Source organism: Aphelocoma coerulescens, chromosome 2 (genome assembly GCF_041296385.1).
Source record: "Aphelocoma coerulescens isolate FSJ_1873_10779 chromosome 2, UR_Acoe_1.0, whole genome shotgun sequence".
NCBI lineage: Eukaryota > Metazoa > Chordata > Aves > Passeriformes > Corvidae > Aphelocoma > Aphelocoma coerulescens.
The window spans coordinates 168,923,984-168,940,257 of NC_091015.1; the positions used below are offsets into that span (position 1 = coordinate 168,923,984).

A 16,274-nucleotide genomic window follows, 5' to 3' on the forward strand; every position below is an offset into this window, starting at 1 on the left:
AGAACCACCCCCAGCCCCACACCCCCAGCCCCACAGCTCAGACAGAACCACCCCCAGCCCCACACCCCCAGCCCCCCAGCCCGGACAGAAGCAGCCCCACTCTCACCCCCAGCCCCCCAGCCCGGACAGAAGCAGCCCCAGCCCCACACCCACAGCCCCCCAGCCCGGACAGAAGCAGCCCCTCGCCCCCTTTTCCTGTGGAACCCCAGACTTTATTCCCGGCCCCGCAGCCCCCCCGGGGGCCGAGGCCGGGGTCGAACACGAGGGGGGGGCTCGGACCCCCCAATGCCCCTCCTGGGGGGGCCCGCAGCCCCTCCCCTGCCCTCCCCCCTACTTGGGGGGCCGGTGACGGGGGTCCCGGCCCTACTTGGGGGGCCGGTAGAGCATCTTCCTGCTCTTGAGCACCGCCCACTTGTGCCGCTTCAGGTAATAGAGCAGGGGCACGAGCAGCCCCGAGAGCAGCAGCATCTGCGGGGCACGGGGGGCTCAGGGGGGCCCGGGGGGCACCGAGAGCCCCCCCAGGACCCCCCCAGGACCCCAGACCCACCTTGAGGCCCATCCGTTTGCGGTGGTCGTGCTCGGGCTCGGCCGCCCAGCGCAGGAAGGTGCAAACGTCCTTGGCGATCTGGGACATGGTGGCCGGGGTCCCTGGGGGGCACGGGGGGGGGTCAGACCCACACGGACCCCCACGGACCCACACAGACCCCCCCGGACCCTCACAGACCCACACGGACCCCCACGGACCCTCACAGACCCACACGGATCCCCACGGACCCTCAGACCCACACAGACCCCCACGGACCCACACGGATCCCCGCGGACCCCCACGGATCGCCACGGACCCACACAGACCCCCCCAGACCCACACGGACCCCCCCGGACCCTCACGGACCCCCACAGACCCCCCTGGACCCCCCCAGCCCTTGTCACAGATGGGGGGAACCCCCCAGGGCCCCCCAAACCGTGGCCCGCTCGAGGCTGCCCCGGGGTGCTCAGAGCCCCCCCGGACCCCCCTGTGCCCCCTCCCCCCCAATACCTGCAGTGGCCAAAGCCCCCGAGGACCCCCCCAAACCTCCACCAGACCCCCCAAATGCTCTCAGGCCCCCCCATCCCCCTTCCAGTTCTCCCAGGACCCCCCATATCCCCCCCAGGACCCCTCATATCCCCCCCCAGCCCCCCCCTGCCCCCTCCAGTTCCCCCCCCAGTCAGCCCCAGGCCCCCTCAGGCCCCTTCCACTTCCCCCCCAGGACTCCCCATATCCCCCCAGCCCCCCCAGGACCCTCCCACCGGGATCCCCCATATCCCCCCCACAGCCCCCCAGGACCCCCCCAGCCCCTCCTAGACAGCCTCAGACCCCTTCCAGTTCCCCCCCAGGACCCCCCATATCCCCCCCAGGACTCCCCGTATCCCCCCAGCCCCCCCAGGACCCCCTCACCAGGATGCCCCATATCCCCCCCACAGCCCCCCAGGACCCCCCCAGCCCCCTTAGACAGCCCCAGACCCCCTCAGACCCCTTCCAGTTCCCCCAGGACCCCCCTATATCCCTCCCATATCCCCCCCAGGACCCCCCAGCCCCCCCCCAGCCCCCCCATATCCCCCCAGGCCCCTCCCAGCCCCCCCCATAACCCCCCTTCCAGCCCCTCCCCAGCCCCCCCATATCCCCCCAGGCCCCTCCCAGCCCCCCCATAACCCCCTTCCAGCCCCCCCCCTGCCCCCCAGGATCCCCCCAGCCCCCCCCTAGTCAGCCCCAGGCCCCCTCAGACCCCTTCCAGTTCCCCCAGGACCCCCCAGCCCCTCCCCAGCCCCCCCAGCCCCCCCATATCCCCCCAGCCCCTCCCAGCCCCCCCCAGCCCCCCTTCCAGTCCCTCCCCAGACCCCCAGCCCCCCCAGCCCCCCTCCCCAGCTCCCCAGACCCCCTCCCAGCCCCTCCCCAGCCCCCCCATATCCCCCCAGCCCCCCCCAGCCCCCCTTCCAGTCCCTCCCCAGACCCCCAGCCCCCCCCAGACCCCCTCCCCAGCCCCTCCCAGCCCCCCCAGCCCCCCGTACCGTCGTCGTACTCGAGCACCTCGTCGTAGATGGGGGGGGCCATGCCGATGGCCTGGCCCGGGAAGTAGGGGTTGTAATGGAGCCCCTCGCGCAGGGCCACCCCCGCGGGGGGGTCACAGTACCCGGTGAGCAGCGAGAACACGTAATCCTCCCCCCCGTGCCTGGGGAGATCGGGGGGGTCAGGGGGGGGCAGGGGGGGCAGGGGGACCCCAGAACACGGAATCCTCCCCCCCGTGCCTGGGGAGATCGGGGGGGTCAGGGGGGGCAGGGGGGTCAGAGGGACCCCAGAACACGGAATCCTCCCCCCCGTGCCTGGGGAGATCGGGGGGGTCACTGGAATCACTGGGGGGGTCACTGGGATCACTGGGGGTCACTGGGATCAGTGGGATCACTGGGGGTCATTGGGATCAGTGGGGGGTCACTGGGGGGTCACTGGAATCACTGGGGGTCACTGGGATCAGTGGGGGGTCACTGGGGGTCACTGGGATCAGTGGGGGGTCACTGGGATCAGTGGGGTCACTAGGATCACTGGGGGGGTCACTGGGATCAGTGGGATCACTGGGGGTCACTGGGATCAGTGGGGGGTCACTGGGGGTCACTGGGATCAGTGGGGTCACTAGGATCACTGGGGGGTCACTAGGATCACTGGGGGGTCACTGGGGTCACTGGGGGGTCACAGCACCCCGAGGACACAGAACCCTCCCCCCATGCCCGTGGGGTCACTGGGATCACTGAGAGCGGTCACTGGGATCACTGGGGTCACTGGGGGGGTCACTGGGGGGGTCACTGGGGGGGTCACTGGGGGGGTCACTGGGGGGATCACTGGGGTCACTGGGGGCGGTCACTGGGATCACTGGCGGCGGTCACTAGGCTCACTGGGATCACTGGGCTCACTGGGATCACTGGGGTCACTGGGGGGGTCACTGGGATCACTGGGGACGGTCACTGGGCTCACTGGGGGGGTCACTGGGGGGGGTCACTGGGGGGGGTCACTGGGATCACTGGGGGGGTCACTGGGGGGTCACAGCACCCCAAGGACACAGAACCCTCCCCCCATGCCCGTGGGGTCACTGGGATCACTGAGAGCGGTCACTGGGATCACTGGGGGGGGTCACTGGGATCACTGGGGGGGGTCACTGGGGGGGGTCACTGGGGGGGTCACTGGGATCACTGGGGGGGTCACTGGGGGGTCACAGCACCCCAAGGACACAGAACGCTCCCCCCATCCCGGAACACGGGGAGCTGGGGGGGGGGGGAACGGGGCCCAGAGACCCCAAACTGCCCCGAGCCTTGAGCCCCCCCCCCAGCCCCGGTGTCCCCGTGGGAACGGGGGGGGTCAGCGAGGGAACAGAGCCCCTCCCCCAGAAGGGACCCTGAGCAGCACCAGGACCCCCAAAAACCCCTGAGAGCCCCCCAGGACCCCCGAGAGCCCCCCAGGACCCCCAAAAACCCCTGAGAGCCCCCCAGGACCCCCGAGAGCTCCCCAGGACCCCTGAGAGCCCCCCAGGACCCCCGAGAGCTCCCCAGGACCCCCGAGAGCCCTCCAGACCCCTGAGAGCCCCCCAGGACCCCCAAAAACCCCTGAGAGCCCCCCAGGACCCCCAAAAACCCCTGAGAGCTCCCCAGGACCCCCGAGAGCCCCCCCAGGACCCCCAAACCCCCCCTGTTCCAGTCACTGACGATGTAGCTGAGGTCGGGGGGCAGCGCCCCGTTGTTGGGTGACCCCAAAGCCCCCCAAAGCCCCCCAGGACCCCCCAAAGCCCCCCAGGACCCCCCAGGACCCCCCAAAGCCCCCCAGGACCCGCACCGGGCGTTGACGATGTAGCTGAGGTCGGGGGGCAGCGGCCCATTGTTGGGTGACCCCAAAGCCCCCCAGGACCCCCCAGGACCCCCCAAAGCCCCCCAGGACCCGCACCGGGCGTTGACGATGTAGCTGAGGTCGGGGGGCAGCGCCCCGTTGTTGGCCGCCCGCGCGGCCTCGGCGTTGGGGTACGGCTTCGGGAAATAATCCGAGATCTTGCCCGGCCGCAGGAACAGCTCCCCGTTCTCATCGGGACCGTCCTGCACCTCCACCTGCGGGGACACGGGGACAGCTGGGGGACGGGGACAGAGGGACAGGGGGACAGGGACACGGGGACAGGGACAGGGACAGGGGGACAGGGACATGGGGACAGCTGAGGGACAGCTGAGGGACAGGGGGACAGCTTGGGGATGGGGGGACGGGGACAGGGACACGGGGACAGGGACATGGGGACAGGGACAGGGGGACAGGGACACGGGGACAGGGACACGGACATGGGGACGGGGACAGGGACACGGGGACAGGGACAGGGACACGGGGACAGAGACAGGGACACGGGGACAGGGACAGGGACACGGGGACAGGGACATGGGGACGGGGACAGGGACACGGGGACAGAGACAGGGACACGGGGACAGGGACATGGGGACAGGGACAGGGGCATGGGGACAGAGACATGGGGACAGGGACAGGGGCATGGGGACAGAGACAGGGGCATGGGGACAGAGACAGGGACACGGGGACAGGGACATGGGGACAGGGACAGGGGGACAGGGACAGGGACATAGGGACAGGGGGACAGGGACAGGGGGACAGCTGAGGGATGGGGGGACGGGGACAGGGGGACAGGGACAGAGGGACAGCTGAGGGACAGCTGAGGGACAGGGGGATGGGGGGACAGGGGGACAGCTGAGGGACAGAGGGACAGGGACAGAGAGGACAGAGATACGGAGACAGCTGAGGGACAGGGACATGGACACTGGGGACAGGGACAGAGGGACAGGGACAGGGGGACAGGAGAGGGACAGCAGGGACAGGATGGGGACAGCTGAGAAACAGGGACAGTGGGGACAGCAGGGACGTGGGGACAGAGGGGACAGGGGAACAGCTGAGGGACAGGGACATGGGGACAGGTGACAGGGACAGAAGGACAGGTGAGGGACAGGGGGACAGGGACATGGAGAGAGCTGAGGGACAGCGGGGACAGGATGGGGACAGCTGAGAAACAGGGACACAGGGACGTGGGGACAGGGACAGCAGGGACAGGGACATGGGGACAGCGGGGCACGGACACAGGGACACTGGGAGGGCAGGACGGGGACAGACGGACCCTGGGGTGGCAGGATGGGGACAGACGGACCCTGGGGTGGCAGGATGGGGACAGACGGACACTGGGGTGGCAGGACAGGGACAGAGGAACACTGGGGTGGCAGCACGGGGGCACTGGGAGGGCAGGATGGGGACAGACGGACACTGGGAGGGCAGGAGGTGGCACTGGGGGGTCCCAGGGGGTGTCACCTCCTCCGCCAGCGCCTTGGCCTCGGCCTCGGTGTGGGTGACGCCGATGAGGTTGCGGAAGGCCACGTATTCCATGGAGTGACAGGCGGAGCACACCTGGCGGTACACCTGGAACCCGCGGCGCACACTGCGGGACAGCGGGGGCTGAGAGACCCCAAAAACCCCCAAAAACAACCCCAAACACACCCCAAAACAACCCCAAACACACCTGGAACCCGCGGTGCACACTGCGGGACAGCGGGGGCTGAGAGACCCCAAACACACCCCAAAAACACCCCAAAAACCCCCAAAAACACCCCAAACACACCTGGAACCCGCGGCGCACACTGCGGGACAGCGGGGGCTGAGAGACCCCAAAAACCCCCAAAAACAACCCCAAACACACCTGGAACCCGCGGCGCACACTGCGGGACAGCGGGGGCTGAGAGACCCCAAAAACCCCCAAAAACACCCCCAAAACACCCCAAACACACCTGGAACCCGCGGCACACACTGCGGGACAGCGGGGGCTGAGAGACCCCAAACACACCCCAAAAACACCCCAAAAACACCCCAAACACACCTGGAACCCGCGGCGCACACTGCGGGACAGCGGGGGCTGAGAGACCCCAAAAACCCCCAAAAACCCCCAAAAACACCCCAAAACCACCCAAAATAACCCCAAACACACCTGGAACCCGCGGCGCACACTGGGGGACAGCGGGGGCTGAGAGACCCCAAAAACCCCCAAAAACACCCCAAACACACCCCAAAACAACCCCAAACACACCTGGAACCCGCGGCGCACACTGCGGGACAGCGGGGGCTGAGAGACCCCAAACACACCCCAAAAACACCCAAAATAACCCCAAAAACACCCCAAAACAACCCCAAACACACCCCAAAAACACCCCAAATAACCCCAAAATAACCCCAAACACCCCCAGAACCCCCACACGCGCTGGGGGCAAAGGGGGGCTCAGACCCTCGGGACCCCCCCCCATCCCTGCTCTGCCCCGGCGCTGCCAGGGACCCCCCAGACCCCCCCAGTGCCCCCCAGGACCCCCCCCCCCGGTGCCTGCCGTGCTCCAGGGCCCCTCAAATGCCCCCCAGGACCCCCCCCCGGTACCTGCCGTGCTCCAGGGCCCCCCCAGAGGACCCCCAGGACCCCCCAAACGCCCCCCAGGATCTCCCCGGACCCCCACCCCGGTACCTGGCGTGGTCCAGAGCCCCCCAGCCCATCCCCAGGGTCCCCCAGGACCCCCCCAGGACCCCTCCCCCATTACCTGCTGTGGTCCAGCACCGCCAGGGCCCCCCCAGCCCATCCCCAGGACCCCCCAGAGCCCCCCAGGACCCCCTGCCCCGGTACCTGGCGTGGTCCAGCGCCGCCAGGGCTCCCCAGAATCCCCCCAGGACCCCCCAAACACCCCCCCGGACCCCCCCCGCAGTACCTGGTGTGGTCCAGCACCGCCAGGGCCCCCCCAGCACCCCCCCAGCCCACCCCCAGGACCCCCAAACGCCCCCCAGGACCCCCCCCGATACCTGGCGTGGTCCAGCGCCGCCAGGGCCCCCCCAGCCCATCCCAGCCCATCCCCAGGACCCCCCAGAGCCCCCCAGGACCCCCTGCCCCAGTACCTGGCATGGTCCAGCGCCGCCAGGGCTCCCCAGAATCCCCCCAGAACCCCCCAAACGCCCCCCGGAACTCCCCCCAGTACCTGCTGTGGTCCAGCACTGCCAGCACCCCCCAGCCCACCCCCAGGACCCCCAAACGCCCCCCAGGACCCCCCCCAGGACCCCTCAAACACACCTCAGGACACCCAGGACCCCCTGCCCCGGTACCTGCTGTGGTCCAGCACCGCCAGGGCCCCCCCAGCACCCCCCCAGCCCACCCCCAGGACCCCCAAACGCCCCCCAGGACCCCCCAGACGCCCCCCAGGACCCCCCCCGATACCTGGCGTGGTCCAGCACTGCCAGCACCCCCCCAGCCCACCCCCAGGACCCCCAAACGCCCCCCAGGACCCCCCAGACGCCCCCCAGGACCCCCCCCCCGATACCTGGCGTGGTCCAGCGCTGCCAGGGCCCCCCCAGCCCATCTCAGCCCATTCCCAGGACCCCCCCGGGCCCCCCCCCCCGGTACCTGTCGTGGTCCAGCACTGCCAGCACCCCCCAGCCCATCCCCAGGACCCCCAAACGCCCCCCAGGACCCCCCCGGACCCCCCCCCGGTACCTGGCGTGGTCCAGCGCCGCCAGGGCCCCCCCAGCCCATCCCCAGAGCCCCCCAGGACCCCCAAACGCCCCCCCGGACCCCCCCCCGGTACCTGCCGTGCTCCAGGGCCCCCCCAGGACCCCCAAACGCCCCCCCGGACCCCCCCCCCCGGTACCTGGCGTGGTCCAGCGCCGCCAGGGCCCCGCCGTGGCTCCAGGGGAAGCTGGGGGGGTGCAGCTCCAGCTCCCCCGCGCTCAGGGGGCCCCCCCCCAGCGCCAGCGACAGGGACCCCCCCCCCACCAGCACCCCCAGAGCCGCCAGCGCCCGCCGGGAGCGGGAACGGGAACCGGAACGGGAACCGGAACGGCCCGGGAACGACCACACCGACACCTGGGGGGACAGCGGGGGGGACACCGGGGGGGTCAGGGGGGACACCGGGGGGTCAGGGGGGACAGGGACACCTGGGGGGACACCGGGGGGAGAACACCGGGGGCTCCAGGGACACCGGGGAGCGCAAGGCTCCGGGGGGGACACGGAGCGCCGGGGGAGCCCCGGGATGAGCCCCGGGGACGGGAAGGGCGAGCAAAGGACCCCGCGGGCAGAGCGGGGACAGAGCGGGACCGGGAGGGGCGGGGGGAAGCGGGGGAGGCACCGCGGGCAGGGCTGGGGGTACCGGGGGTACCGGAGGAACGGGGGTACCGGCGGAGGCACCGGAGCACCCCGGGAGGGGCTGGGGGTTACCGGGAACACCGGCGGAGGCACCGCGGGCACCGCTGGGGACACCGGGGACGCCGGGAGGGGCGAATCGCGCCCCGCGGCCGGGCCCGCGGCGGGTGCCGGGCGCCGAGGCCCGAGCGGGGCTCTGAGGGGCGGCCCCGGGCCCCCCCCGCGCCGCCGCCCCCCCCGTGACCTTCCCGCGCCCCCCGCGCCGCACTCACCGGGCCGGGGCCGGCGGCCGGGACGCCCCGCGGGCGCAGCAGCGCGCGGGGAGCGAGGCCGGGCCCGGGCGGGCTCGGGAGGTGCCGCAGCCCCGGGAGGCCCCGCAGGCCCCGCAGCGCCGCCATCGCCGAGGTCGAGGGGACGCGCCGCGACGCCCCGGAAGTGACGTGGGAGCGCGGCGGGAGTGACGTCACCGCGAGGCGCACGGGATCCGCTGGCGGCTTTATTGCGGCGCCCCCCAGCGGAGGGCGGGAAACTCGCACCGGAACGGGCCACGCCCCCATAAAGCCACGCCCACAAAGCCACGCCCACACAAAGCCACGCCCACACAAAGCCACGCCCACCACAAAGCCACGCCCACATAAAAGCCACGCCCGCATAAAAGCCACGCCCACACAAAGCCACGCCCCCCCAAAAAGCCACGCCCCTCACAAAGCCCATCCCCCCCCGTTCGGGGGTCCCGGTCCGGTTGGGGGGGGGGGTGGGGGGGGACACCGGGGTGGCCCCTCGGGACCCCCAGCGAAGCCCCGGGAGCGGCCCGGGGGGGGTGGGGGGGGGCTGGGGCCCAGCGGGGCCGGTCCAGGGCTCCACCCGGGGTCTGTCCAGGGGTCTGTCCAGGGGTCCGTCAGTGGGTCTGGGGGCCATCGGGGTCTGTCCGTGGGTCTGTCCAAGGGTCCATCCCTGTGTCCATCCCGTGGCCGTGTGTCCATCCCGTGTCCGTGTGTCCATCCCGGCGCCGGTCACTTCCAGAAGAGCACGTTCCAGAGCAGCAGCCAGCAGGGGTGGGCTCAGGTGGGGTCGGTGTGAGGGGGCCGTGGCTCTGTCCCGGTGTCCGTGTGTCCATCCCGTGTCCATCCCATGTCCGTGTGTCCATCCCGTGTCCATCCCGTGTCCGTGTGTCCATCCTGTGTCCGTGTGTCCATCCTGTGTCCGTCCCGGCGCCGGTCACTTCCAGAAGAGCACGTTCCAGAGCAGCAGCCAGCAGGGGTGGGCTCAGGTGGGGTTGGTGTGAGGGGTCCGTGGCTCTGTCCCAGTGTCCATCCCGTGTCTGTGTGTCCATCCCGTGTCCATCCCGTGTCCGTGTGTCCATCCCGGCGCCGGTCACTTCCAGAAGAGCACGTTCCAGAGCAGCAGCCAGCAGGGGTGGGCTCAGGTGGGGTCGGTGTGAGGGGGCCGTGGCTCTGTCCCAGTGTCCATCCCGTGTCCGTGTGTCCATCCCGTGTCCGTGTGTCCATCCCGTGTCCATCCCGTGTCCGTGTGTCCATCCCGGCGCCGGTCACTTCCAGAAGAGCACGTTCCAGAGCAGCAGCCAGCAGGGGTAGGCGCCCAGGGCGAGCAGGGGGCTCAGGTGGGCTCCGTGCAGGTGCTCCTGCAGCAGCCCCTGGCCCAGCGCGCCCAGGAAGCGCTGCCAGGCCTCGCCCGGCCCCGCCGGCGCCTCCAGCAGCTCCCGCTCCAGCAGCACGGCCAGGAACAGCGACAGCCCCGGCGTGGTCAGCACCAGCAGCACGGCCAGCGGCAACCTGCGGCGGGCACGGGAGGGCAGGGAGCCCTGAGAGCCCCGAGAGCGCCCAGAGACCCCCGAGAGCGCCCAGAGACCCCCAGGAACCACCCAGGAACCACCCTGAGACCCCTGAGAACGCCCAGAGACCCCCAGGAACCACCCTGAGACCCCCGAGAGCGCCCAGAGACCCCTGAGAGCGCCCAGAGACCCCCAGGAACCACCCAGGAACCACCCAGGAACCACCCTGAGACCCCTGAGAGCGCCCAGAGACCCCCGAGAGCGACCAGAGACCCCCGAGAGCGACCAGAGACCCCCAGGAACCACCCTGAGACCCCCGAGAGCACCCAGAGACCCCCAGGAACCACCCTGAGACCCCTGAGAGCGCCCAGAGACCCCTGAGAGCACCCAGAGACCCCCGAGAGCGACCAGAGACCCCTGAGAGCGCCCAGAGACCCCCAGGAACCACCCAGGAACCACCCTGAGACCCCCAGGAACCACCCAGAGACCCCTGAGAGCACCCAGAGACCCCTGAGAGCGCCCAGAGACCCCAGGAACCACCCTGAGACCCCTGAGAGCACCCAGAGACCCCCAGGAACCACCCAGGAGCCACCCAGGAGCCACCCAGAGACCCCTGAGAGCACCCAGAGACCCCTGAGAGCACCCAGAGACCCCTGAGACCACCCAGGAACCACCCAGAGACCACCCAGAGACCCCCGAGAGCACCCAGAGACCCCTGAGACCACCCAGGAACCACCCAGAGACCCCCCCCCAGGGACGGTCACCCTGGACACCCCCGGTGTGGTCGGCACCAGGAGCACGGCCGGGGGCAACCTGGAACGGGCACGGGGCACTCAGGGACCCCCAGGGCCAGGCAGGGACCCCCAGGGGCACTCAGGGACCCCCAGGGCCAGGCAGGGACCCCCAGGGACCCCCAAACTCCCCCTGCCCCCCAGGCCCCAGCCGTTGCCCCCCAGGCCCCACCTGTTGCCCCCCGGCCGGACGGCGGCCGCGGGTGGCACGAGGGTGACCCCGAGCAGGAAGCCCAGGGAGAAGTTGAGCAGGGCCAGGCAGGTGAGGAGCAGCGCCAGGGCCAGCAGGGCCACCAGCTTGAGGGTCATCCAGCCCCGCTGGCCACCGCCGGCCAGCGCCCTGGGGGGACACGGACAGCCCCGGGGTCACCCAGAGTGACCAGTGCCACCCAGTGCCACCCAGTGCCACCCACAGAGTGACCGGTGCCACCCAGTGCCACCCAGTGCCACCCACAGAGTGACCAGTGCCACCCACAGAGTGACCAGGGCCACCCAGTGTCAGCCAGTGCCACCCACAGAGTGACCAGTGCCACCCAGTGCCACCCAGTGCCACCCAGGGCCAGCAGGGCCACCAGCTTGAGGGTCATCCAGCCCCGCTGGCCACCGCCGGACAGCGCCCTGAGGGGACACGGACAGCCCCGGGGTCACCCACAGAGTGACCAGTGCCACCCAGTGCCACCCACAGAGTGACCCAGTGCCACCCACAGAGTGACCAGTGCCACCCAGGGTCACCCAGTGCCACCCAGTGCCACCCACAGAGTGACCAGTGCCACCCACAGAGTGACCAGTGCCACCCAGTGCCACCCAGGGTCACCCAGGGCCACCCAGTGCCACCCACAGAGTGACCAGTGCCACCCACAGAGTGACCAGTGCCACCCAGTGCCACCCAGTGCCACCCAGGGCCACCAGCTTGAGGGTCATCCAGCCCCGCTGGCCACCGCCGGCCAGCGCCCTGGGGGGACACGGACAGCCCCGGGGTCACCCAGAGTGACCGGTGCCACCCAGTGCCACCCAGTGCCACCCACAGAGTGACCAGTGCCACCCACAGAGTGACCAGTGCCACCCAGTGCCACCCAGTGCCACCCAGGGTCACCCAGTGCCACCCAGTGCCATCCACAGAGTGACCAGTGCCACCCAGTGCCACCCAGTGCCACCCACTGTCCCCACCCCCCAGCCTCAGGGCCATCCAGCCCCGCTGGCCACCGCCGGACAGTGCCCGGGGGGGGGATGGGGGGGTCAGAGCCCCCCAGACCCCCAGGGACCCCCAGACCCCGTACCTGTGGGTGCTGTGGGGCACTGCCAGCCCCACACCCCGTACCTGTGGGTGCTGTGGGGCACTGCCAGCCCCACACCCCACACCCCGTACCTGTGGGTGCTGTGGGGCACTGCCAGCCCCACACCCCACACCCCGTACCTGTGGGTGCTGTGGGGCAGGGCCAGCCCCACACCCCGTACCTGTGGGTGCTGTGGGGCAGGGCCAGCCCCACACCCCACACCCCGTACCTGTGGGTGCTGTGGGGCACTGCCAGCCCCACACCCCACACCCCGTACCTGTGGGTGCTGTGGGGCACTGCCCACCCCACACCCCGTACCTGTGGGTGCTGTGGGGCAGGGCCAGCCCCACACCCCACACCCCGTACCTGTGGGTGCTGTGGGGCACTGCCAGCCCCACACCCCACACCCCGTACCTGTGGGCGCTGTGGGGCACTGCCAGCCCCACACCCCACACCCCGTACCTGTGGGCGCTGTGGGGCACTGCCAGCCCCACACCCCACACCCCGTACCTGTGGGTGCTGTGGGGCAGGGCCAGCCCCACACCCCACACCCCGTACCTGTGGGTGCTGTGGGGCACTGCCAGCCCCACACCCCACACCCCGTACCTGTGGGTGCTGTGGGGCACTGCCCACCCCACACCCCGTACCTGTGGGTGCTGTGGGGCACTGCCCGCCCCACACCCCACACCCCGTACCTGTGGGTGCTGTGGGGCACTGCCAGCCCCACACCCCGTACCTGTGGGTGCTGTGGGGCACTGCCCACCCCACACCCCGTACCTGTGGGTGCTGTGGGGCACTGCCCGCCCCACACCCCACACCCCGTACCTGTGGGTGCTGTGGGGCACTGCCAGCCCCACCCCACACCCCGTACCTGTGGGTGCTGTGGGGCACTGCCAGCCCCACACCCCGTACCTGTGAGTGCTGTGGGGCACTGCCAGCCCCACACCCCGTACCTGTGGGTGCTGTGGGGCACTGCCAGCCCCACACCCCACACCCCGTACCTGTGGGTGCTGTGGGGCACTGCCAGCCCCACACCCCGTACCTGTGGGTGCTGTGGGGCACTGCCAGCCCCCCACCCCGTACCTGTGGGTGCTGTGGGGCACTGCCAGCCCCCCACCCCACACCCCGTACCTGTGGGTGCTGTGGGGCACTGCCCGCCCCACACCCCGTACCTGTGGGTGCTGTGGGGCACTGCCAGCCCCCCACACCCCGTACCTGTGGGTGCTGTGGGGCAGGGCCAGCCCCACACCCCGTACCTGTGGGCGCTGTGGGGCACTGCCAGCCCCACACCCCACACCCCGTACCTGTGGGTGCTGTGGGGCAGGGCCAGCCCCACACCCCGTACCTGTGGGTGCTGTGGGGCACTGCCAGCCCCACACCCCACACCCCGTACCTGTGGGTGCTGTGGGGCACTGCCAGCCCCACACCCCACACCCCGTACCTGTGGGTGCTGTGGGGCACTGCCAGCCCCACACCCCACACCCCGTACCTGTGGGTGCTGTGGGGCACTGCCAGCCCCACACCCCACACCCCGTACCTGTGGGTGCTGTGGGGCACTGCCAGCCCCACACCCCGTACCTGTGGGTGCTGTGGGGCACTGCCAGCCCCACCCCACACCCCGTACCTGTGGGTGCTGTGGGGCACTGCCAGCCCCACACCCCGTACCTGTGGGTGCTGTGGGGCACTGCCAGCCCCACACCCCGTACCTGTGGGTGCTGTGGGGCAGGGCCAGCCCCACACCCCACACCCCGTACCTGTGGGTGCTGTGGGGCAGGGCCAGCCCCACACCCCACACCCCGTACCTGTGGGTGCTGTGGGGCAGGGCCAGCCCCACACCCCACACCCCGTACCTGTGGGTGCTGTGGGGCACTGCCAGCCCCCCACACCCCGTAGCTGTGGGTGCTGTGGGGCACTGCCAGCCCCACACCCCATACCTGTGGGTGCTGTGGGGCACTGCCAGCCCCACCCCACACCCCGTACCTGTGGGTGCTGTGGGGCAGGGCCAGCCCCACACCCCACACCCCGTACCTGTGGGCGCTGTGGGGCACTGCCAGCCCCACACCCCACACCCCGTACCTGTGGGCGCTGTGGGGCAGGGCCAGCCCCACACCCCACACCCCGTACCTGTGGCTGCTGTGGGGCACTGCCCGCCCCACACCCCACACCCCGTACCTGTGGGTGCTGTGGGGCACTGCCAGCCCCACACCCCACACCCCGTACCTGTGGGCGCTGTGGGGCACTGCCAGCCCCACACCCCGTACCTGTGGGTGCTGTGGGGCACTGCCAGCCCCACACCCCGTACCTGTGGGTGCTGTGGGGCACTGCCAGCCCCACACCCCGTACCTGTGGGTGCTGTGGGGCAGGGCCATCCCGGCCACGTAGATGCCGATCAGGGCCAGCACCACGGCCTCGGCCTCGCCCACCGGGAAGTGCTGGGTGGCCACGGCCTGGCCGCGCACGGGCAGCAGGTGCAGCGCGGTGCCCGCCGCCCCCGACACCAGCACGGGGGGCACCAGCCACAGCAGCCCCCCCCCGCGGGCCTGCGGAGGGGCACGGGGTCAGCAAGGGGGCACAGGGGTCAGTAAGGGGGCACAGGGGTCAGGAAGGGGGCACAGGGGTCAGTAAGGGGGGCACAGGGGTCAGCAAGGGGGCACGGGGTCAGCAAGGGGGGCATGGGGTCAGTAAGGGGGCACGGGGGTCAGCAAGGGGGGCACAGGGGGCATGGGGGGCACAGGGGGCATGGGGGGCACAGGGGTCAGTAAGGGGGCACAGAGGGCACAGAGGGGCACGGGGTCAGTAAGGGGGGCATGGGGGGCACAGAGGGGCACGGGGTCAGCAAGGGGGGCACAGGGGTCAGTAAGGGGGCACGGGGTCAGTAAGGGGGGCACGGGGTCAGGAAGGGGGGCACAGGGGGCACAGAGGGGCACAGGGTCAGTAAGGGGGGCATGGGGGTCAGTAAGGGGACATGGGGGGCACAGAGGGGCATGGGGGGCACAGAGGTCAGTGTGGGGCATGGGGGGCACAGAGGGGCACGGGGGTCAGCAAGGGGGGCACGGGGTCAGTAAGGGGGGCATGGGGGGCACAGGGGGGCACGGGGCTCAGGAAGGGGCACAGGGGTCAGCAAGGGGGGCATGGGGTCAGTAAGGGGGCACGGGGTCAGTAAGGGGGGCATGGGGGTCACCAAGGGGGGCATGGGGGGCACAGAGGGGCACGGGGTCAGTAAGGGGGGCACGGGGTCAGTAAGGGGCACGGGGGTCAGCAAGGGGGGCACAGGGGTCAGTAAGGGGGACACGGGGGTCAGGAAGGGGGCACAGAGGATTCCAGGGGGCAGTATGGGGGTCCCAAAGGTTCCCAGGGGTCAGGGTGGGGGTCCTGGGGGGTCCCAAGTGTCAGTATGGGGGTCCCAAGAGGTCCCAGGGGGTCCCAGAGATCAGGGTGGGGGTCCCAAGGGGTCCCAGGGGTCAGGGTGGGGGGGCTGGAGATGAGGAGGGGGCAGGACGGGGGTCTGGGGGAGAGAACGGGGGTCCCGGGGGGAGAATGGGGGTCACAGAGGGAGAATGGGGGTCACAGGAGAGAATGGGGGTCCCAAGGGGGAGAATGGGGGTCCCGGGGTGAGTTTGGGGGTCCCAGGGTCAGCCCGGGGGTCTCAGGGTGAATTTGGGGATCCCAGGGTGAGTTTGGGGGTCCCAGGGTGAGTTTGGGGGTCCCAGGGTGAGTCTGGGGGTCCCGGGGTCAGCCCGGGGCCAGGGGTCAGCCCGGGGGTCCCGAGGGCCAGGACAGGGGGGGCACAGAGGGGCTGGGGGGGGTCCCCTCACCTCCCCGGGGGGGGGATCCCCCTCCCCCTCCTCGCTCCGGCTCAGCCGCATCCACAGGTCCAGGGCGTGGGGGAGGGGTCAAGGAAAGGGCCGGGACCCCCGGACCCCCCCGGACCCCCCCTGAACCCCCCCGTGACCCCCCTGTGACCCCCCTGTGACCCCCAACTGCCCCCTCCCCACCCGAACCCCTCCATTCCCTCTTTTCCCCCAAATCCCCCCCCTTGTTCCCCGTTTCCGCCCGTTCTGCTGTTCCTGCCCCTTTTCCCCATTTTTTCCCCGTTTTTCCCCTGTTTTTCCCCATTTTTCTGCCCCTTTTCCCCATTTTTCCCCATTTTTCCCCCATTTTTCCCCATTTTTCTGCCTCTTTTCCCCCGTTTTTCCCCATT

At 71.1% G+C, this 16,274-nt stretch overlaps 2 protein-coding genes across 2 annotated transcripts in view; both read right to left on the reverse strand.

The window, feature by feature from the left end:
- Positions 1–190: 190 nt before the first annotated feature.
- Positions 191–8,654, reverse strand: CYC1 (cytochrome c1). Its single transcript, XM_069005695.1, has 7 exons — positions 8,489–8,654; positions 7,726–7,940; positions 5,366–5,492; positions 3,962–4,119; positions 2,047–2,207; positions 548–648; positions 191–468 (listed from the first exon to the last, which is right to left on the reverse strand). The coding sequence occupies exons 1-7, from the start codon at positions 8,612–8,614 to the stop codon at positions 364–366; spliced, it is 993 nt and encodes a 330-aa protein (XP_068861796.1). The 5' UTR covers positions 8,615–8,654; the 3' UTR covers positions 191–363.
- A 348-nt stretch (positions 8,655–9,002) lies between these two features.
- The window catches only part of GPAA1 (glycosylphosphatidylinositol anchor attachment 1), a 33,495-nt gene continuing 26,223 nt past the window's right edge, over positions 9,003–16,274 (reverse strand). The window contains exons 9-12 of the mRNA XM_069005698.1: positions 15,889–15,954; positions 14,417–14,613; positions 10,972–11,139; positions 9,003–10,009 (exon numbers count right to left, since the gene is read on the reverse strand). Of these exons, the coding sequence (XP_068861799.1) occupies positions 9,766–10,009; positions 10,972–11,139; positions 14,417–14,613; positions 15,889–15,954 (675 nt within the window). The 3' untranslated portion in view covers positions 9,003–9,765. The remainder of the gene's footprint in view (positions 10,010–10,971; positions 11,140–14,416; positions 14,614–15,888; positions 15,955–16,274) is intronic.

Excerpts from the sequence above, each read along its gene's own strand:
- CYC1 (XM_069005695.1), bottom strand. The coding sequence starts at position 8,614 with ATGGCGGCGCTGCGGGGCCTGCGGGGCCTCCCGGGGCTGCGGCACCTC. Across the intron at positions 5,493-7,725 it reads GCGGCGCTGGACCACGCCAG|TGTGCGCCGCGGGTTCCAGG; the intron begins GTACCGGGGGGG and ends GCTGTCCCGCAG. Across the intron at positions 649-2,046 it reads GGTGCTCGAGTACGACGACG|GGACCCCGGCCACCATGTCC; the intron begins GTACGGGGGGCT and ends CGTGCCCCCCAG.